The 23847-nt window shown below is 41.9% G+C and overlaps 1 protein-coding gene across 5 annotated transcripts in view; it reads left to right on the forward strand.

The window, feature by feature from the left end:
- Window positions 1-23847, forward strand: part of LOC124712558 (dentin sialophosphoprotein) — a 231005-nt gene that overhangs the window by 22775 nt on the left and 184383 nt on the right. For all 5 annotated transcript variants that reach the window (XR_007005602.1, XM_047242880.1, XM_047242873.1 and 2 more), the window contains exon 3: window positions 4071-6437. Coding sequence is in view for 4 of the 5 variants with exons in the window: in XM_047242880.1 (XP_047098836.1) it covers window positions 4214-6437 (2224 nt within the window). In the remaining variant the exon portion in view is untranslated. The remainder of the gene's footprint in view (window positions 1-4070; window positions 6438-23847) is intronic.

Below are 23847 nucleotides of genomic sequence, written 5' to 3' on the forward strand. Positions count from 1 at the left end.
TAGATCACATGACTGGTTTTAGAGGTAGCCCTGCCTTTGATGTGATAGGTAATGTTAGTGACCGAACTGGAGTAGGTGGTGGTAGGAGGATGTATGGGACAGGTCTTGCATCTGGGTCCGTTACAGGGGTATGAGCCATGAGGTAAGGGATTGGGAGCAGGGATTGTGTAAGGATGGATGAGTGTATTATGTAAGTTCGATGTACGGTGGAATACCACGGTAGGAGGGGTGGGAAGGATAGTGGGTAGGACATTTCTCATTTCAGGGCACGACGAGAGGTAATCGAAGCCCTGGCGGAGAACGCAATTCAGTTGCTCCAGTCCTGGATGGTACTTCCTCTACATTTACTGATTTGATAAGTTCAGGTCTGTTTGTTGCCAGGAGGTCTAAGACATTACCCTTGCATGTTGGTTCTCTGTCTATGTGCTCAATGTAATTTTCGGACAAGACATCCAAAACAATGCCACATGATTCCCTGTTTCTGGCACCAGTTTTGATGGCATAACACTCCCAACCTATACCTGGCAAATTGAAGTCACCCCCTATTGTAATGGCATGATCAGGAAAATTACTAATGACGAAATGATCGTATGGCATTTATTGGCCAGGAATCCCCTTCGGGGTTCGGCCACCATATTACAAGTCTTTTTAGGTGACACCACTTCGGCAACTTGCATGTCAATGATGATGGACACACAACACCCAGTCTCCTTCCAGGAATCGAACCCGGTCCTCCTTGCGTGGTATACGGTAATACTACTACTGCACTTCAGAGGTGGACATTACTAATTATATTCTGAAGCACTCTACAACTACAGATCCTGACCCAGGTGGTCTGAAAGGCATCCAATCACCATTTTTGACCATTCTTTGATGCTCAATTTCACCCAGATTAATTAACATTCAGAATCTTTGATAACCTAGCTTGATTTTAACGAATTTTTTACTGCAATAAACACGCCGCCGCCATTGGCGGCTAACCTACCGTTACGATAAACATTCCAGTCCGAACTTAGGATTTCAATGTCATTGACGTCTGGCTTCAACCAGCTGTCTGTTCCCAATACTATCTGTGCATTATAACCTTCTGTAAGTGATACTAATTCTGGGACCTTTCCTTGGATGCTCCTGCAGTTTACTAACATCATATTAATCTTTTCTATCTCTGGTCTGTGGGGACCAAGATTCTCTGAGGTTTCTGTGGCTGATTTAACAGGCAAATCGTCTTTCCCGAGGGAGGGGTCCTCTAACCTAAAAAAGACCCCATGTGCACTCCACACATATTCTGTTACCCTAGTAGCTGCTTCCTGCGTGTAGTGCACACCTGACCTATTAAGGGGAACAGTAAAATTCTGCACCCTATAGTGGAGGTCAAGAAATTTGCATCCAATACCATCACAGAACCGCTTTGCCTCTGGTTTAGACCTTACAGTCTGCTCCAAACCAGAGGACCGCGATCAGCTCGGGGTGCAATGCTACAAATAGACAGCTTGTCGTGCACCCCGCGTGCATTGCTAGTTGCCTTCACCGAATCATCCAGCTGTTGAAAGGAGATGAGGATGGCCTCAGAACCCAAGTGGCAGGCGTCACTTGTGCTGACATGTGCCACTACATGCAGCTGTTTGCACCCAGTGCGCTCATGGATGAGACCTCCTGTCAAGCATACTGAATGCACACTGGAATTCTTTCCCGCCTTGCCTGCTATCTCCCAGAGGGGCTCCATCAGCCGCTTAATGTTGGAGCTCCCAATGACTAGCATACCAACCCTTTGTACTTGTCCGGACTCGGCAGGTAAATCGACCACTGGCCCAACGGGGAGAGGCGTCCCGTGCTGGTTTGGAGTTATCATCAACACTGGGAAGCACCTCATACCTGTTGCTGAGATGTAGGGAGGCAGCTGTGCGGCCTGCTACCTCTTTCGCCTTCAGCCCAGTGATATGCGAACCCACCACTGTCTGCCACCCACTCTGGAGTGAGGATGGACCAGTCAGATGTGTATCGGAAGCTGCAGCGACATCTGTGTCACCAGGGATTCCAGTGGCACCAAAGGTCTCGTCACTGGTGCCCCGATGTCACAACTTCGAGCATTAGCTAGAAGCTTGCTGACGGTAGCCAATGCAGCTTCCGGATGTTTACAGACAACAGCCAACTCTCCTTGTGTCCACTCACAAGAAGCACAGTCCCTAGCCATATCGTACTGTGCATAAAATAGATATAAGGTCTCCAATGGCACTACTGTGTTTGAAAATATACTGAAGGAGAATAAAGTAACACTATTAAACAGAAATAAATTTCTCTACATGGAAAATTCACACTAGGAAGCCGCCCTGCACAAGGATATTCACAAGGCTTACGCAAAAACAAAAACTATGATTAATTTTCTAACCACTTGTCTACACAGTAAAATACACACGTACAGTTGACTTCTTTGCAGAAGAAAACAAAGACTAAATTAATTTACAGTTTACCACACAAGTGCTGCTGCTGCTGCTCTGCTGTGCGTCCTCACGGCTCGCCGGATGCCGCTAATTTAATGATTTCTGCTGCATCTCATGAGGTGGTTTTACGCAAAAATGGAATGAATAAGTAAAGCATAAGTGAAAATAAAACAAATTTTACTTTATTATCAGCTTGCCTATGTGCAGATTACATGTAAGTTTTGGGATTATAAATAGAGCTGTCACCCTTTTTCTTAACAGTTTTGAACAAGTTCAGTTTGTTCTCCAGAAATCTGAAACTTCCAGTGTAATAAATCTGTTTGGGTACAGAATTGGAAAGTATTGTCTTTTTTTGTTCTGTTAACACTTTTTTCTTGCCTAACTTCAGCATGACAGCTACCAAATAGGACACACAGCACACTCAGACAGCTGTACTTCAACACCTGATTAGATGGAGGTCACTGCTAAGAATTCATAGTGCTTCCATTTTGTATTTAATGAATTTCATGAATAACAATGAATGAAGCATTAGAGAAACCAAAATTTCACAACGGATTTCGAGAGTACAAGCAAATGGTTTTTTTAAAAAAGCATATCTGGTTTAAGAAGAAAAAAGAATCTGTGTTAACTCCAAAATTAGGTTTGGAAAATGTGGTTTCTTACTCACGGAGGAGATTACAATCTGATTCACATTGAGGTCATTAATGACAAACAGCTCTTCTGTGTTGTGCATGATTCTGGTATATTCATACGACTTGTGAACCAACCTATAGTTCAGTTGAAAAGTGAATTATGGCACTTATTTGCAAATACCGCTTAATGTAATGAGACATGGCCTTAAACCTTTCCCCTGTTTCTTTCTGCTAAGTGCTATTTTGATTACTAGTTAGTGGTTTTTAAATTTATGTGTAACTCCTGTTGTTGTACTTATTATTTTTGAGAGATTGATACCATTTTATTATAATGTGCATTGCATATATGCTACGTCACAAATACACTTATTGTTGTATATGTTTTCTCATTTTTTACCTTTCTGCATAGACATTTCAATATCAGTAGTTACATGTTATAAAAACTGGAAGTGTGCATTGATATTTGCTTAATGCTATCTTATGTGGTTTGTTTCTTCTCTTTAGGTTTGATTGCCCATCACTTAATTCCTGTTTCTTCCTTTTCTCTGCTCTCCTTCCTTCTCCTTTCAGTTATTTCCTTTTCCCTGTTACTCCCCTGTCCCTCCACCCTGCCACCATCAGTTACCCGAAGGAAAGTCCATTAATCTCTGATACTGTGTCCTGCCCCTGTCTTGAATATGCACACTATTTGACCAACTTTCTTCCCTTGACTTCTGTGTTCTCTCCATCTTCCGCTTCCCGTATCAGCACACTCATCACTAGTAAAGTGGACTTAGAATTTCCTGTATGTTTGGACTACCTGCTGTGAAAAAGTACAAGAATTTCAAAATATTATTAGACATCACTAGGTATTATGTACCTGTCAGCCAGTATGTCTTTTATCCTAGAGGTGGCTGATGACCATTCGCATTCCATACACGATATGACAATACTATAACACTTTTATTGCTTGTGTTTAGTTTGGTAACATTGCTAATTACAGAATATAATTATTTTTCAGGTGTGCTTCTTGTATGGCATGGTTATAAACATAATTGGGAGGAATACGAACTACAGCTTAATAGTTCTCAACTTAATCAGTGAGAAGAATGCAGTGTTTTTATTTTTCATGGAATATGATTGCAGGCATCCACGGCAAAAGATATGAGTGACACTGATGATACTGATCTCCTTTTGATTATTCCTCCAGATTTTTTTAATGTGCGCTCATCTGATTCTGAAGACTCAGAATTTTCGGTTATCAGAAGAGACTCTGACATCAGTCGTCACATTGTGCAAGACCTGGTTAATCATGTTAATCAGCTTGAGTCCAGAGTGTGTACAATTGAAAGTAAGGAAAATCTAGTTTCAAATGGCAGAAGTCTTGACTGCTCAGTGGCCGTCGACTCTGCAGATATAAAGCACGGTGATGTGGCTCTTAGTTTCTATTCAATGACATCAACAGGTTATAGATTTGGAACCAGTTTAGATTGTAACAGAAGTGCACTGCGTACATCTTGGAAGCAGAAGCCCCAGTCGCTCCCTACTACTCCAAGCACCCATCACCAGAGGCTTCAGCTAATACCTGATATTTTAGGACACTCTTACACCAACTCAATTCATGGACGAGATAATATTCGTTCATGTGCAGGAAATAGAATTCCTGACGACAGAATAAAGAGCAGCACATCACTTGCAGACAATTTACCAAAAAATGATTCAGCTCGGACTGTGTTATCTGACAGCAGTGATAGTTACCCTCTATTCTCAGAACCAGATGACCAAAGAACAATGTCTTATCAAGACTTGAGTTTCTTGAGTGAAATTGATGAATTCCTTGAAAGTAAAAGAGCAGTTTCACGAGAACATGAGATTACATCTGATCTCATGGCAAACAATGACCTTAAAAGTAAACTGGAAAAGAACAATATAAACAGTAATAAAAAGGGTAGCAGCTTTATAGAATTTGACAGTATGAACAAGCCTTCTTCATTATTCCACCCTGATGTGAATTCTATTGTTTATGATACGAAAAGGTTAACATTGTCTGATGTTGATAAACTACTTTTGGAAATGGAGAAAAAACAGTCTGAAATAGAGCAAAAATTAAAACTTGGTAGACCTTCTTATCACTCTTCAGTGCCTGTGTCATACAGTTGTGATAGACCGTCTTCCATATTTTCTGATAGCAGAAAGCAGTCTGATGATAGAAATTGCAGTAAATTTTCAGTACCTGACTCTCAAAGTTATAATGGAACTGTAAATTCCAATGGCAGATGGAAAGAGGTGAATGATGAAATGCTACCTGCTGCACGTGATGTATGCACAGAAGGCAAAAAATCTCTTGAGAAAGAAGAAGTAGAGAAAATGTCAGTATCTAAAAAATTATCCGTTGTAGGTGATAATATTTGTTCCGTACCTGACTTAGGATATAGTGTTCGAAACATAATGATGCAGCCATCAAGCAGTGCAGATCACGAGACACTGCTAACTAATTCAGCTGATCAGAGAGGACACGTTACAAGTAGAAATATATGTGTAAAAGGAAATGAAGTTCCTAAACAATATGCCACAGAAGAATCATCAATGTGTGCTTCTATGCTTAGGGATAATATTGGCTCAGTGCCAGACTCAGAATATGGTGTTCAAAACTTAATGATGCAGCATTCAGAGAATGCAAACCACCCACCAACACAGAATGTTTCAACTGATGAGAGAAACAGTATTGCAAGTGCAAATATCCTAGCTAGTCATACTACTTTAATAAGTATGAGTGAATCGTTGAACCATTTACCCAGCACGAACCCTACAAATACATCAGGTGCAAGTAATAGAACCGATGTAACCCTACCGGTAAGCAGTGAAGGCAGACTGACAGTGCAGTCCAGCAATAAAGAAAATGAAGTATTATGTCAAATACTGGATAAACCATACCAGCCACCCTCTCATGGTTCAATGCGAGTTACTTCAAGACATTTCACCAACATACTTGAAATTGATGAAAAAAATAGCAAGAATCAAACAGAATGTTACACAGAAGATAACAGAAGTAAGTTGCAGCAACCATTTGGTATTGCTACCTCCTCAATGAACAATGTGGGAGATAAGATTGTTCCCAATGAATATCAGGGCTTCCACAATATGACAAAATGTGGTGAGCAAGTTGATTCTGGTGTTGTGAAACAAATGGACCAGGCTGTTAATAGTGGAAGGAACTCAAATGATGATACAGACACTATTACAAACAGAAGAGTGAGGGAAATGCCTAGCAGGAGGATGGATTTCAGTGGTCATACATATTCTGGGAAATTCATGAAGAAGAAAGTTGAATTTTCCAGGGAATCCTCTAACACTCACATCAAAGGCAAATCAGGATCTTGGACTGATGGTAAGAATTAAAATCAATCAAATATTTTATTGCATGAAGTACATTTCTGTTTTCTTTTGTTGACAGTGCATGTACTATGTGAGTACTGGATGTTACAGTTATAAACTAGTCATTTAGGTTGATGTATTGTTCCTAATTTTGGATGCTGCTTTGCTTCCACTCTCGATCATAGGAGTAATGTTGGTGTTTTTATGATATTCTTTTAAGTGACACATATCTTGATGCATTTTCACATGTTGGATACTTGAGTTTGGTCTGAGCTGTGTGATCCATTTTACAGGGGAAAAATATCCACATAACAGCTGCATTTTTTCTTTGAACTTTATTTGCAGACTTGCTTTGGAACTTATATTTCCATTACCAGCACTGCACAATGATAACTAAAGTTATGCCAGTAATGTAAAGTAAAAGATACACACACATTGTTTTTTTATTCATTTTCCTTATATCATAAAATAAGCTTACAAATATATTATTTCAAGTATTTGAATATTTTAACTCTCGTACTATAACAAGTCCTAAAATAGTTTTCATTGGCGGTAAATCCTGATACAGTTAAAATTTTTAACTCGTCACATTTAAATTTGAATTTGAATATTTTAACCATGATTAGTTCAAAATCTGGAATGTAACATCTTGATGAGTCAGTGGTACAACTTATTTTAGGACTTGGCATAATGTGAAACTCATATCCTTATTTTGCAATAGAAAGAAAATTACCTTAAAAAGTATAGTCTTTACCTTTTATTGTTGATGTAATAAATTTTCTTTTGTAGTACAATGCTGGTAATGGAAATGTAAGTTTCTGTAACAGGCCAGCAAGAAAAATGGAAGCCGTTTAGTTGATATTCTTCCTATAAAAAAAGGCACATATCCTATGAGTGACAGCAAATTGAGGCATTTTAAGATCTAGTTAAAGGCATCAGCTCCTAAATACAATAAATTCCATACATATTTCATTGATTATGAATGGATGTAACTCAAATTTGGTTTTGTTCAGTCTCAAGGTGAGCTATAGGCTGGTCATGTAAGTTAATTCTTTCAATCTGGGGCAGAAATCACTCCCAAATTTCTTTGGCTTTCACAGATTTGAAAAGAAGTGCCTGGGAAGACCTTTGATTCCATAGAATCTCTTGAACTCTACACTGATCGTCTGTGTTTGGTTAAATATTTTTAGTTGTTTCAGCAGCTATTGAGAAACCTTAACATTAAATCAGAAGCAATAAGGAACATTTGACTATGTGCCTTTACCATAAGGCATTACAAGTGACTGCTGATACATTCAAATGGCAGGTAGCATCAGCAGGATTGCTGCCGATTTCCTTAACCATACTTGGCCATGTGACCTACTACTGTTTCTAATGGTTTTCAGTATTTTGCTTCCTGCAGCTCTCGGATATTGAAGAAAAGACATTTTTAATTGTTTACACCAAAGGTACTATTTATTTATTTATTGGCAATGTAGTTTCTGGCTTTGCCCGTTTTCACAAGCCACCTATTACAGAGAACAAAATGTTATGAGTGGATATGTTGAAAGATGATAACGAAGGTACCAGTAATAATGTGGTGCAGATAATAACTACTTAGATAATTTGTACTTGGGATATACACTAATGTGACCACCTGTCAAAAGTCTGAATAACCACCTCTCACAGTGCGGACTGCTGCGAGATGTACAGCAAAGGAGTTGATGAGATTCTGGAAGATACTGACAGGGGTGTGGAGTCAAGCCAACTCCAGTGTCTTCGTTGAAGATCCATGACATAAACAGCCCAATCGAGTTTATTCCACAGATTCTCAGTTGGGTTTAAATGTGGGGAGTTTTGTAGCCAGGGGAATATGGCAAACTCATCCTGGTGCTCTTTGAGCAATGCTTGTACACTACTAGCTGTTTGACATGTGTTGTCCTGGTGGTAGATCCAGGGTGAAAGTTATTGAACTATATTAAATAAAATCATCATGACTTCTGAACAGTTTGTGTTAGGACATTCAAACTGCACGGTTGGCCGTGGGGCATAATGGGAGTTAGTATGTACATGCGCATTTGGGTTAGTGACGAAGCCCTCTTTCATTTGGATGAGTTTGTTAATAAACAAAATTGGCACTTTGGGGGACTGATAATACACAGTTCACGATTAGTCTCTTCATCCTCAACAGGTGACTATGGTGTGCAATTTCCAGTCATGGAATAATTGGTGCAATATTCCTTGTTGGCATGGTGACTACCGAATGGTACGTGAAGATATTGGAAGATGATTTCGTCGTCATTATCCAAAGTTACCTGATTCTGACAAGATGTGGTTCATGCAATATGGTGCTCAACCCCATCGAAGCATGAAAGTATTTGATGTCCTGGAGGAGCACTTTGGGTACTGCATTCTGGCTCTGGGATATACAGAGGCCACTGGCGTGGGCCTTGATTGGAGCCATATTCTCCGGATCTGAACACGTGCGACTCCTTTTTGTGGGGCTATATTAAAGACAAAGTGTACAGCAGTAACCCCAAAACCATTGCTGAGCTGAAAACAGCCATTCAGGTGGTCATTGACAGCATCGATGTTCTGACACTTCAGCGAGTCGTGCAGAATTTCTCTATTCGTCTGTGCCACATCATTACCAATAATGGCAGTCATATCAAACATCTCAGAACCTAAATTCGAATATCTGTAGTGATGTTTACATGTTGAATAAAGTGTGTGTGCACACCGTAGTTTATAACAAATGCTCATGTCCCAAACAGGTCACTAACACATCGTAAAATGTCGATAGCAGAGTTTCATCTACTGTTGTAAACTACGGTGTGCACACACTTTATTCAACATGTAAACATCACTGCAGATATTCGGATGTAGGTTTTGACATGTTTGATATGACTGCCATTATTGGCGATTATGTGGCATTAATTAATTAATTAATCATTTTTTTGTGTTCCATCAGACACATGGCCATTGGTGCGTAAAGGGTGAAATGTCTGAAAGTAAACACCCTGAAACAATCTTCAGAAGGGTCCAGGCCAGAGGAGAGTATAATGGCAGGGGGAAAGTTTTCTTGGCATTCCCCACATGATCTTCGCAATGGATAAACATGTTGTTGTTGTTGTTGTTGTTGTTGTTGTTGTCTTCAGTCCTGAGACTGGTTTGATGCGGTTCTCCATGCTACTCTATCCTGTGCAAGCTTCTTCATCTCCCAGTACCTACTGCAACCTACATCCTTCTGAATCTGCTTAGTGTATTCATCTCTTGGTCTCCCTCTACGATTTTTACCCTCCACACTGCCCTCCAATGCTAAATTTGTGATCCCTTGATCCCTCAAAACATGTCCTACCAACCGATGCCTTCTTCTAGTCAAGTTGTGCCACAAACTTCTCTTCTCCCCAATCCTATTCAATACCTCCTCATTAGTTACGTGATCTACCCACCTAATCTTCAGCATTCTTCTGTAGCACCACATTTCGAAAGCTTCTATTCTCTTCTTGTCCAAACTACTTATCGTCCATGTTTCACTTCCATACGTGGCTACACTCCATACAAATACTTTCAGAAACGACTTCCTGACACTTAAATCTATACTCGATGTTAACAAATTTCTCTTCTTGAGAAACGCTTTCCTTGCCATTGCCAGTCTACATTTTATATCCTCTCTACTTCGACCATCATCGGTTATTTTACTCCCTAAATAGCAAAACTCCTTTACTACTTTAAGTGTCTCATTTCCTAATCTAATTCCTTCAGCATCACCCGACTTAATTTGACTACATTCCATTATCCCCGTTTTGCTTTTGTTGATGTTCATCTTATATCCTCCTTTCAAGACACTGTCCATTCCGTTCAACTGCTCTTCCAAGTCCTTTGCTGTCTCTGACAGAATTACAATGTCATCAGCGAACCTCAAAGTTTTTACTTCTTCTCCATGAATTTTAATACCTACTCCGAATTTTTCTTTTGTTTCCTTTACTGCTTGCTCAATATACAGATTGAATAACATCGGGGAGAGGCTACAACCCTGTCTCACTCCTTTCCCAACCACTGCTTCCCTTTCATGCCCCTCGACTCTTATAACTGCCATCTGCTTTCTGTACAAATTGTAAATAGCCTTTCGCTCCCTGTATTTTACCCCTGCCACCTTCAGAATTTGAAAGAGAGTATTCCATTCAACATTGTCAAAAGCTTTCTCTAAGTCTACAAATGCTAGAAACGTAGGTTTGCCGTTTCTTAATCTTTCTTCTAAGATAAGTCGTAAGGTCAGTATTGCCTCACGTGTTCCAACATTTCTACGGAATCCAAACTGATCTTCCCCGAGGTCGGCTTCTACCAGTTTTTCCATTCGTCTGTAAAGAATTAGCGTTAGTATTTTGCAGCTGTGACTTATTAAACTGATAGTTCGGTAATGGATAAACATATAAACACAAATATGGATATACCCTTGGGGACTATGTCCACCTCCACAAGCAGTTTGTTTTTCCTCGGCACGATGGTACAAGGTGACAATTATTGAACTATATGAAAAAAAGGTGTGTTTGAACCATGAGTACGCAGCAAGGAAAATAAGTGTGGGCTTGAGTACCAATTATCGAGGTAGAGGGTATGTCAATTCTAAGTAGGACTTTATACAAGTAGCCACTACATCACCAGTTTTCCCCAAATTGTGGAACTCTGTTTCTGTTGATGTCCTTGTATAAACAAGGAAATCTAAGACACAGCCAGTCTTACAATCAAATAACACAAATGTTTTTATTCTGAATCTACTCTGTTTCGATGGAATGAATTGTCTGAAAGATAAGAATCCTTTGAATGATAACAAACATGAATTCGGAATTTCTAATGTGTATTAAATACATAACACAAAGCTGTACAGACTTTATTGACAATGTTCCTAATTTTGAGTAATCTGTCTCCTTCAGTATTGGCAGAGTTGTCATTGAAATGTAACGTTGTCACAAGTAACAAAAAATAGTCTCCTGATAAATGTTCACCAAGGATTGGAGCATTTAGAACATCATCTCTGGTCTAGTATTCGCTAATTTTCAGTTATTTCACACTATGCATCAGAAGACAAACAGCTATGAAACAATGTTGTTGTTGTTGTTGTCTTCAGTCCTGACACTGGTTTGCTGCAGCTCTCCATGCTACTCTATCCTGTGCAAGCTTCTTCATCTCCCAGTACCTACTGCAGCCTACATCCTTCTGAATCTGCTTAGTGTATTCATCTCTTGGTCTCCCTTTACGATTTTTACCCTCCACGCTGCCCTCCAATACTATATTGGTGATCCCTCGATTCCTCAGAACATGTCCTACCAACCGATCCTTTCTTCTAGTCAAGTTGTGCCACAAGCTTCTCTTCTCCCCAATTCTATTCAATACCTCCTCATTAGTTATGTGATCTACCCATCTAATCTTCAGCATTCTTCTGTAGCACCACATTTTGAAAGCTCCTACTCTCTTCTTGTCTAAACTATTTATCATCCACGTTTCACTTCCATACATGGCTACACTCCATACAAATACTTTCAGAAACGACTTCCTGACAATTAAATCTATACTCGATGTTAACAAATTTTTCTTCTTAAGTAAAGCTTTCCTTGCCATTGCCAGTGTACATTTTATATCCTCTCTACTTCGACCATCATCAGTTATTTTGCTCCCCAAATAGCAAAACTCCTTTACTACTTTGAGTGTCTCATTTCCTAATCTAATTCCCTCAGCATCACCCGACTTAATTCGACTACATTCCATTATCCTCGTTTTACTTTGGTTGATGTTCATCTTATACCCTCCTTTCAAGACACTGTCCATTCCATTCAACTGCTCTTCCAAGTCCTTTGCTGTCTCTGACAGTATTACAATGTCTTCGGTGAACCTCAAAGTTTTTATTTCTTCTCCATGGATTTTAATACCTACTCCGAACTTTTCTCTTGTTTTCTTTATTGCTTGTTCAATATACAGATTGAATAGCACCGGGATTAGGCTACAACCCTGTCTCATTCCCTTCCCAACCACTGCTTCCCTTTCATACCCCTCGACTCGTATGACTGCCATCTGCTTTCTGTACAAATTGTAAATAGCCTATCGCTCCCTGTATTTTACCCCTGCCACCTTCAGAATTTGAAACAGAGTAATTCAGTCAACATTGTCAAAAGCTTTCTCTAAGTCTACAAATGCTAGAAACATAGGTTTGACTTTCCTTAATCTTTCTTCTAAGATTAGTCGTAGGGTCAGTATTGCCTCACGAGTTCCAACATTTCTACGGAATCCAAACTGATCTTCCCCAAGGTCGGCTTCTACCAATTTTTCCATTTGTCTATAAAGAATTTGCGTTAGTATTTTGCAGCTGTGACTTATTAAACTGATAGTTCGGTAATTTTCACATCTGTCAACACCTGCTTTCTTCGGGATTGGAATTATTATATTCTTCTTGAAGTCTGAGGGAATTTCGCCTATCTCATACATCGTGCTCACCAGATGGTAGAGTTTTGTCAGGACTGGCTCTCCCAAGGCTGTCAGTAGTTCTAATGGAATGTTGTCTACTCCCGGGGCCTTGTTTCTACTCAGGTCTTTCAGTGCTCTGTCAAACTCTTCACGCAGTATCATATCTCCCATTTCATCTTCATCTACATCCTCTTCCATTTCCATAATTTTGTCCTCAAGAACATCACTCCTATATAGAGCCTCTATAGACTCCTTTCACCTTTCTACTTTCCCTTCTTTGCTTAGAACTGGGTTTCCATCTGGGCTCTTGATATTCGTGCAAGTGATTCTCTTTTCTCCAAAGGTCTCTTTAATTTTCCTGTAGGCAGTATCTATCTTACCCCTGGTGAGATAAGCCTCTACATCCTTACATTTGTCCTCTAGCCATCCCTGCTCAGCCATTTTGCACTTCCTGTCGATCTCATTTTTGAGACGTTTGTATTCCTTTTTGCCTGCTTCACTAGCTGCATTTTTGTATTTTCTCCTTTCATCAGTTAAATTCACTATCTTTTCTGTTACCCAAGGATTTCTACTAGCCCACGTCTTTTTACCTACTTGATCCTCTGCTGCCTTCACTATTTCATTCCTCAAAGCTACCCATTCTTCTTCTACTGTATTTCTTTCCCCCATTCCTGTCAATTGTTCCCTTATGCTCTCCCTGAAACTCTGTACAACCTCTGGTTCTTTCAGTTTATGCAGGTCCCATCTCCTTAAATTCCCACTTTTTTGCAGTTTCTTCATTTGCAAGAGGAACAGGAAAGGGAACATCTAGTAGTGGTACAAGATACAATCTGCCATGAGCTGTGTGAAGGCTTATGGAGTATATATGTATTTGTCATTAACATTCATCATGAACAGCAGGGGTCTACATGGGGCACAACTGAAGTTACTTATAAATCTGACAGTGAATCTCCATCCAAGATAAAATGCTGCATCCTCCCTAATAAGTAAACCTCAGTCGAGTCACAAATTTTGCTTAATAACCCATACAGCCAAACTTTTGATTATAAGTGTAGGTGTGGTACAGGGTGAAATGCTTTTTGGAAGTCAAGAAGTACAGCATCTACCTAGCTGCCTTGACACATGACTTTCAGGATACCATGTGAGAAAAGTGCGACTTGAGTTTCACACGATTGATGTTTCTGGAACTCCAGTTGTTTGGCAGTGAGATCATTCTGTTCGAGATACCTCATTATGTTTGTGCTCAGAACATGTTCTAAGATTCTACAACAGATGGACATCAAGGATATTGGGCAGTAACTTTGTGGATCACTTCTGCTACCTTTCTTGTAGAAGTGTGTGATTTATGGTTTCTTCCAACTACTGGGCATAGTTTTCCTTTGTTTGTGGGATCTGTAGTGTATCGTGGTTAAAATAGCGGGTAACTCAGCGGCAAATTTGGTATAGAATCTGATAGGGAATCCTTCAGGTACTGGAACCCTTTTCAGTTTTAGGGATTTCAGTTTGTTTTACACCACTGACACTAATACCTACACTATGTGATCGAAAGTGACTGGACACCCACAAAAACATATGTTTTTCATATTAGGGGCATTGTGCTGCCACCTACTGCCAGGTAGTCCATATCAGTGACCTCAGTAGTTATTAGACCTCGTGAGAGAGCAGAATGGGGCACTCTGCGGAATTCACAGACTTCGAACATGGTCAGGTGATTGGGTGTCACTTGTGTCATATGTCTGTACGTGAGATTTCCACAATCCTAAACATCGCTAGGTCAACTGTTTCTGATGTGATAGTGAAGTGGAAACGTGAAGGGACATGTACAGCACAAAAGCGTACAGGCCAACCACATCTGTTGACTGACAGAGACCGCTGACCATTGAAGATGGTTGTAATGTGTAATAAGCAGACATCTGTCCTGATCATTGCACAAGAATTCCAAACTGCATGAGGATCCACTACAAGTACTATGACAGTTAGGTGGTTGGTAAGGAAAACTTGGATTTCATGGTCGAGCGGCTGCTCATAAGCCACTTATCATGCCGGTCGGTAAATGCCAAATGACACCTCGCGTTGTGTAAGGAGTGTAAACATTGGACGATTGAACAGTGAAAAAGTTGTGTGGACTGACGAATCATGGTACACAATGTGGCGATCCGTTGGCAGGTTGTGGGTATGGTGAATGCCCAGTGAATGTCATATGCCAGCGTTTGTAGTACCAACAGTAAAATCCGGAGGTGGTGGTGTTATGGTGCGGTCGTGTCTTTCATGGAGGGGGCTTGCACCCTTTGTTGTTAAGTGTGGCACTATCACAGCACAGGCCTACATTGATGTTTTAAGCACCTTCTTGCTTCCCACTGTCGAAAAGCAATTCGGGGATGGTGATTACATCTTTCAAAACGATCAAGCACCTGTTCATAATGCATGGTCTGTGGTGGAGTGGTTACATGACAATAACATCCCTGTAATCGACCAGCCCGCACAGAGTCCTGACATGAATCCTATTCAACACCTTTGGGATGTTTTGGAACGCCGACTTCGTGCCAGGCCTCACCGACCGACATTGATACCTCTCCTCAGTGCAGCACCCCACGAAGAATGGGATGCCATTCCCCAAGAAACGTTCCAGTACCTGATTGAACACCATATTGAATTCCAGCATTACTGCTGGAGGGCACCATGAGCTTATCAGTCATTTTCAGCCAGGTGTCCAGATACTTTTGATTACATAGTGTATATCACTCATCCGTGCAGTGATGTGAAAATTAAATTGGGGCAATACTCCTGGATATTGTCCTGTAAACGAATGTTTGAGAATGGAATTCACCAGTTCCACTTATGGTTTTGTTATACTGAGTTGCAGTTTCTTTCTCACCCATGAGTGCCTGGACACTTAACTTTGGAATCTCTTAACAGGCTTTACATATGACAAGAATTTCTTTGAAATTTTGAGAGATCCGTCAATAATATCTTGTTATGCTAGTCATTGAAGGTTTCATACATTGCTGTATTGAGAGGCAAATGCTTTTCATTCAGCATCTCTCTGTCTATAAGCTTGTGCTTTCTTTTACACCTATTATACAGTAGTCTTTTTCCTTACGAAATCCTACACATTGACTTTGTACCAGGGAGGCTTCCTCTCATCATGAACTGTTCCCCTGTTGTTGTTGTGGTCTTCAGTCCTGAGACTGGTTTAATGCAACTCTCCATGCTACTCTATCCTATGCAAGCTTCATCATCTCCCAGTACCTACTGCAGCCTACATCCTTCTGAATCTGCTTAGTGTCTCCCTCTACGATTTTTACCCTCCATGCTGCCCTCCAGTACTAAATTGGTGATCCCTTGATGCCTCAGAAAATGTCCTACCAACCGATCCCTTCTTCTAGTCAAGTTGTGCCACAAACTCCTCTTCTCCCCAATCCTATTCAATACCTTCTCATTGGTTATGTGATCTACCCATCTAATCTTCAGCATTCTTCTGTAGCACAACATTTTGAAAGCTTCTAATCTCTTCTTGTCTAAACTATTTATCGTCCATGTTTCACTCCAATACATGGCTACACTCCCTACAAATTCTTTCAGAAACGACTTCCTGACACTAAATCAATACTCGATGTTAACAAATTTCTCTTCTTCACAAACGCTTTCCTTGCCATTGCCAGTGTACATTTTATATCCTCTCTACTTCGACCATCATCAGTTATTTTGCTCCCCAAATAGCAAAACTCCTTTACTACTTTAAGTGTGTCATTTCCTAATCTAATTCCCTCAGCATCACCCGACTTAATTCGACTACATTCCATTATCCTCGTTTTGCTTTTGTTGATGTTCATCTTATACCCTCCTTTCAAGACACTGTCCATTCCATTCAACTGCTCTTCCAAGTCCTTTGCTGTCTCTGACAGAATTACAATGTCATCGGCGAACCTCATTTGTTTCCTTTTCTGCTTGCTCAATATACAGATTGAATAGCATCGGGGATAGGCTACTACCCTGTCTCACTCCCTTCCCAACCACTGCTTCCCTTTCATACCCCTCGACTCGTATGACTGCCATCTGCTTTCTGTACAAATTGTAAATAGCCTTTCGCTCCCTGCATTTTACCCCTGCCACCTTCAGAATTTGAAAGAGAGTATTCCAGTCAACATTGTCAAAAGGTTTCTCTAAGTCTACAAATGCTAGAAACATAGGTTTGACTTTCCTTAATCTTTCTTCTAAGATTAGTCATAGAGTCAGTATTGCCTCACGAGTTCCAACATTTCTACGGAATCCAAACTGATCTTCCCCGAGGTCGGCTTCTACCAATTTTTCCATTCGTCTATAAAGAATTTGCGTTAGTATTTTGCAGCTGTGACTTATTAAATTGATAGTTCGGTAATTTTCACATCTGTTAACACCTGCTTTCTTTGGGATTGGAATTATTATACTCTTCTTGAAGTCTGAGGGAATTTCGCCTATCTCATACATCTTGCTCACCAGATGGTAGAGTTTTGTCAGGACTGGCTCTCCCAAGGCTGTCAGTAGTTCTAATGGAATATTGTCTACTCCCAGGGCCTTGTTTCCACTCAGGTCTTTCAGTGCTCTGTCAAACTCTTCATGCAGTATCATATCTCCCATTTCATCTTCATCCACATCCTCTTCCATTTCCATAATTTTGTCCTCAAGAACATCGCCCCTGTATAGAGCCTCTATATACTCCTTCCACCTTTCTAATTTCCCTTCTTTGCTTAGAACTGGGTTTCCATCTGGGCTCTTGATATTTGTGCAAGTGTTTCTCTTTTCTCCAAAGGTCTCTTTAATTTTCCTGTAGGCAGTATCTATCTTACCCCTGGTGAGATAAGCCTCTACATCCTTACATTTGTCCTCTATCCATCCCTGCTCAGCCATTTTGCACTTCCTGTCGATTTCATTTTTGAGACGTTTGTATTCCTTTTTGCCTGCTTCACTTACTGCATTTTTGTATTTTCTCCTTTCATCAATTAAATTCATTATCTCTTCTGTTACCCAAGGATTTCTACTAGCCCTCGTCTTTTTACCTACTTGATCCTCTGCTGCCTTCACTATTTCATTCCTCAAAGCTATCCATTCTTCTTCTACTGTGTTTCTTTCCCCCATTCATGTCAATTGTTCCCTTATGCTCTTCCTGAAACTCTATACAACATCTGGTTCTTTCAGTTTATGCAGGTCCCATTTCCTTAAATTCCCACTTTTTTGCAGTTTTTTCAGTTTTTATCTACAGTTCATAACCAATAGATTGTGGTCAGAGTCCACATCTGCCCCTGGAAATGTCTTACAATTTAAAACCTGGTTCCTAAATCTCTGTCTTACCATTATGTAATCTATCTGATACCTTTTAGTATCTCCAGGATTCTTCCAGGTATACAACCTTCTTTCATGATTCTTGAACCAAGTGTTAGCTATGATTAAGTTATGCTCTGTGCAAAATTCTACCAGGCGGCTTCCTCTTCCATTTCTTAGCCCCAATCCATATTCACCTACTAAGTTTCCTTCTCTTCCTTCTCCTACTGTCGAATTCCAGTCACCCATGACTATTAAATTTTTGTCTCCCTTCGCTACCTGAATAATTTCTTTTATCTCATCATACATTTCATCAATTTCTTCGTCATCCTGCCGAGCTAGTTGGCATATAAACTTGTACTACTGTAGTAGGTGTGGGCTTCATGTCTATCTTGGCCACAATAGTGTGTTCACTATGCTGTTTGTAGTAGCTTACCTGTACTCCTATTTTTTTTATTCATTATTAAACCTACTCCTGCATTACCCCTATTTGATTTTGTATTTATAACCCTGTATTCACCTGACCAAAAGTCTTGTTCCTCCTGCCACCGAACTTCACTAATTCCCACTATATCTAACTTTAACCTATCCATTTCCCTTTTTAAATTTTCTAACCTATCTGCCCGATTAAGGAATCTGACATTACACGCTCCAATCCGTAGAACACCAGTTTTCTTTCTCCTGATAACGAAGTGCCCTTGAGTAGTCCCCGCCCGGAGATCTGAATGGGGGACTATTTTACCTCCAGAATATTTTACCCAAGAGGACGCCATCATCATTTAATCATACAGTAAAGCTGCATGCCCTCGGGAAAAATTACGGCTGTAGTTTCCCTTTGCTTTCAGCCATTCGCAGTACCACAACAGCAAGGCCATTTTGGTTAGCTTACAAGCCAGATCAGTCAATCATCCAGACTGTTGCCCCTGCAACTACTGAAAAGGCTGCTGCCCCTCTTCAGGAACCACACGTTTGTCTGGCCTCTCAACAGATACCCCTTTGTTGTGGTTGCACCTACGGTATGGCTATCTGTGTCGTTGAGGCACGCAAGCCTCCCCACCAACGGCAAGGTCCATGGTTCATGGGGGAGGGGGGGGGGCTGTTCCCTATGTACACATATATTAAGTGCTTGCTCGACTATTCTACAATGCCTCAGCCACAATTCTTCTATGTGCTCCTGCCAAGAGTTAAGTGTTTCATGTTCCTTATTGAGATGTAACACTACTGCCTGTTTATCTACTTGTATAAAGATGTAAATCCTTCTACTTATTTGAGCTCCCCTTGTGCTGTGTTAATCATTGTTGTCATCGTCCCAAGTAGACCATGTCTATTTGTTGCCGTTAGAGGAGTCAGCTTCAGAATTATCTATTCTAGGTAGTCTTTAGAGAAGTGATTCACTGATGTTCCACACTGGCACATTCACCTCTTACAAAACGTAGTTTTCCCAATTGATTATTGGATAGTTAATGCCTCCTCTGACGATATTATTAATGGGGTTTTATGTACTAGCAACAGAGATTTTCTTTAAAGTTTTTTTTTTTTTTTTTTTGGGGGGGGGGGGGGGGGGGGTTTGACTATGGCAGTCAATAGAAGGACCCAGTTATAAGTTTCTGCTCACCCATGATACTGAGTGTTACCCAGACAGCCAGACAGGCTCACATGCAGTTTCAGTCTCTGTCTTGTTGGCTTTGAGTTTCTCGTTTGTTGTGACTTTAGTTAATCGCTAGGTCTTAAATACTCTCTCCTGTGGGTGCATTTCTTTGAATTTTACACCGATACTCATGGGTCTCTTACGGCTGTCATCTGGACTGGGTGGAGAGTCTCCTAGTCTAAAAAAAAAAAAAAGGCCCTCATATGCACCCCATAGGCACAGTCAGCTACCTAGGTAACAAACACTGATGTGTAGCGCACATATGACCTATTTAGGGGGGCACTACAGTTCCATTCAACTCACTCAGAACCAAGGGGCCATGGCCAGTTCTGTTAAAATGCTGCAAATTGTGAACTTTGTTGGAACTCTGTGACCAAGTCTCCTCTGTTTATGTATGTAGACTGAAGCGGCAATTGAAAATTTTTACAAAGCCTGAGAGTTGAACCCGAGTATCCTACTTACTAGGCAGGTATGTTAGCAACTAAGCTACCTTGGCACAGCAGTTCACACAACTGCACAGATTACCGTGGCATGCCTCCCTCCTAAGTCCAAATTCTGTCACCCCAGTCTACTTTAAATTCCACCTTACACATGAACAGAATTGCCAAGGATCTCAAAGTTCTGGAATTTTACCTCAGAATTTTTCATAAATGGGGGATCCAGCCTCAAACCTGGGAGCAGGTACTTCACAAATGAAATGACACAGTTTCAGAAACTTTGACCAGTGAAAATTTGTACCAGGGTGGGGAATCGAACACGGATCTCCTGCTTACTAGGCAGAACGTGGAGAGCCTCGCCAATTGTGTTCATGTGTAAGGGGTAATTTAAAGGAACTGGGGCAGCAGTGAGAATTTGTGTCGAGGAGGGAGGTGTGCCAGTGTAATCTGTGCAGTTGTGCAAACCACTGTGCCCATGTGGCTTAGTGGCTAATGCACCTGCCTAGTAATCAGGAGACCTGGGTTCAATTCCCAGCCTTGATACAAATTTTCAATTGATGCTGCAATATGTAAACCTAAAATAGATAAAATCATACCTGTGTGAGACCAGTAGTCTCTGAAAATGTGTCATTTCAAGTCTCATCTTCTCTGCCTTGTCTGCCATCACTAGATCAAGTATGACTGTGGACCCAAACAATAGGCATTGTTCGTCCCAACATGCAATCCATTAATGGCTATCAGAACAGCCTCATCAGCATTTGGAATGAGGCCCCCCAGGCATAAACACTGACTGCACTTAATGCTCTGTTTTATCCCTTTTCGTCATTTCCCAAAGGTGTACCAATATTATTTTAAAATTTAATGTTGTTTTTTTCGACAGCAGTGTTTGGATGCTGTCCTAATTGTGTTACATATCAAATTTCCCTTTATTTACCTAGCATTCAAATATAAGACATCCAAGACAGTTGTTCCTTGATATGTTCTCAAGTCAGGTATCATTTAAGCATTTTTGATTTCATAATAGCTATTATCTTTGAAGATTCACTTTAGTTTTACTTCTTTGAAACATCAATGTTTTATGTGCTGTGCTATGAAACAAAAGTATGCTGTTCTTTTAAATTTTTTTGAAAGGAGACTATGATCTGCTTGTTATTGGCAGATAGTATTGATTTATTTCTTTTGTTATTGAGTGTAATTGCAATTCCGATGCAGTGCCCTCCAATATCCATTGGAGTTTCTCGTGATTTTAATGTCTTCTTATCAATAACATTCTCAGATGTTAAGTTTTTTTATAAGCAACGTTGTAGTTGGTAACAAAATTAAAATCTTTCTATTTTTAAGAAAGAGCTGATAGTGGATTTTTTGTGGATTCTTGTGAGGAATACATTCTGATTAAACACTGGAAAGACTCACTGTACGCTTTTCTGAATCTCTAAAAAGTTTACATAGAGTTTACATGTAAAATATGTGGGCACAAAGATAACCTCATGGTATTACAAGTTGATGACAGATTCTACTGGCCCCCCTGCGGGTCCGGGGTAAGAATAGGCCCGAGGTATTCCTGCCTGTCGTAAGAGGCGACTAAAAGGAGTTTCAACTGTTTCGGCCTTCCATGTGATGGTCCCCCTTGGGGTTTGACATCCATTTTTCAAAATTCTACAGAAGTACGAGCCTTTTGGGGAAGGACGCTTTACGTGGTGTCTCACTGGTCCTCAGTGCACTAAGGCCTTGGCACTCAGCATTGTAACGGTGTTGTAACCACACCCACTATTCCTCAAATTGGGCCTAAACGCCTGATAGGTTGCACAAGTTACGCCCATAGTGCGTCCCCATCTGCACCTACGATCATGATGGACTTTCCATGGCACCCGAAATACAGCACGGTAGCCAGCCCGTTGTGGTGGGGTCGTCATGTACCCTCTAGGTTGCAGCTCCCTGACAACACAGGGATCGTACTGCCGATACCTGAGCTGCACCCTCCCCACGTCGGCCAAGGAGTAGATGCCCGTCTCCTTGGGGCATCAGGACCCCCGGCAACAGTCATCCTGCCAGGTGGCCCTTGCTGAGGCTGAGTGGCGCCCATGGGGAGAGCCCCTGGTCGGAGTGGGTGTTATTCGGGCGGACGTTTCGCAGATGAAACGTCAACATGTATCGGGTCGCTCTGCGGCCGAGTCTTTTAAAATGAAAGGTACTGTCTCTGGTTCTGGTTCTCCTGCCCTTTCCCCCTTGGCCACTCCCTGGGAGGAAGGACAGGCCCGCCGGCTTGGGGCGAAGTACTTCCCCCGCAATTTAGTCTGTTCTTGGACCGATGGGGGGACGTTCGCCACCTCCAAGCCCATGTTCTTTGTCCAGCACATCGAAGACATCTTCGGGGAAATCGAGGCTCTCAGTAAAATGCGTTTGGGGTCCGTTCTTATAAAGACCACCTCCGCAACTCAGTCGGCGACGCTCCAGGCGTGCGACCGACTAGGGGACAACCCAGTGTCCATTGTCCCGCATCTGGCACTGAATAGGACGCAGGGGGCTAGTTTTCATCGGGACCTCCTGCTGCAATCTGATGAGGAGCTCAGGGCCAACCTGGAGCGCCGAGGCGTACATTTCGTCCGGCGAGTCCAGCGCGCCCCCAAAGACCGTCGCATCGACACCGGGGCCTTTATCCTCGCCTTCGAGGGGGACGTTCTCCCGGAGAAGGTAAAGGTGATGTGCTACCGGTGTGACGTGCGACCTTACGTCCCGCCTCCTATGCTCTGATTTCGGTGTTTGCGCTTTGGGCACATGTCGTCACGGTGTGAGGCTGAGCCCCTTTGTGGCGATTGTGGACGTCCTCTTCGTGAGGAACATACATGCACCCCACCACCTCGGTGCGTCAATTGTCCTGGCATCCACTCGCCTAGATCTTTAGACTGCCCCCATATCAGATGGAGAAGAAGATTCAAGAATTAAAAACTTTGGATCGCCTCTCTTATTCTGAGGCCAGGAAGAAGTATGACCGCCTCCATCCCGTGATGTGTCGTTTGCCTCAGTCATGTCCATTCCTTCCACAGTATCCTCACCCCTATCCTGTCCCCCCTCCACCTCCTCACCCCATCTGGGGTCTATGCCTCCACCTCCCAAATCCCTCCCTTCCAAATCCTCCTCCCTCGCGCCCCTGCCCCCTCTGCCCCAGGGGCCACCCTTCCTCCTCCTCCCCCTCCGCCGCCTGAGAAGCGATCCTCTTCTCAGGCGTCCATCGGGGAAACGTTCCGGACCCCGGCTTCCGAGGTCCGGCGTTCCAAAATGGACCCCACGCATGAGGACCTTCTTCGGGTCCAGCCCCCCATCCCCGTGCCTCATCGGACTTCCCAGAAGGCCTCCAAGAAGAAGTCTTTATCCCCCTCTCCACCCCGGCACGTTTCGTCTGACGCTCCATCCGTGAGTCGCTGCTCCCGGCCGTCCTCAGTTTCGCCGGGACGCTCTGCTGCCAGGCGCTCAGCTGGCCTCTCGGCGGCGAATAATTCTGCCCCTCCTACGCAACCCGGGAAAGCGGCCGCAGTTGGCGATGACTTGATGGAACAGGATCCGCCTCCCGCCGGTTGTAGCGTTGTTCCCTCGAAACCTGGCCC

The sequence above is a fragment of the Schistocerca piceifrons genome, chromosome 1 (assembly GCF_021461385.2).
Source record: "Schistocerca piceifrons isolate TAMUIC-IGC-003096 chromosome 1, iqSchPice1.1, whole genome shotgun sequence".
NCBI classification, from domain to species: Eukaryota; Metazoa; Arthropoda; class Insecta; order Orthoptera; family Acrididae; genus Schistocerca; species Schistocerca piceifrons.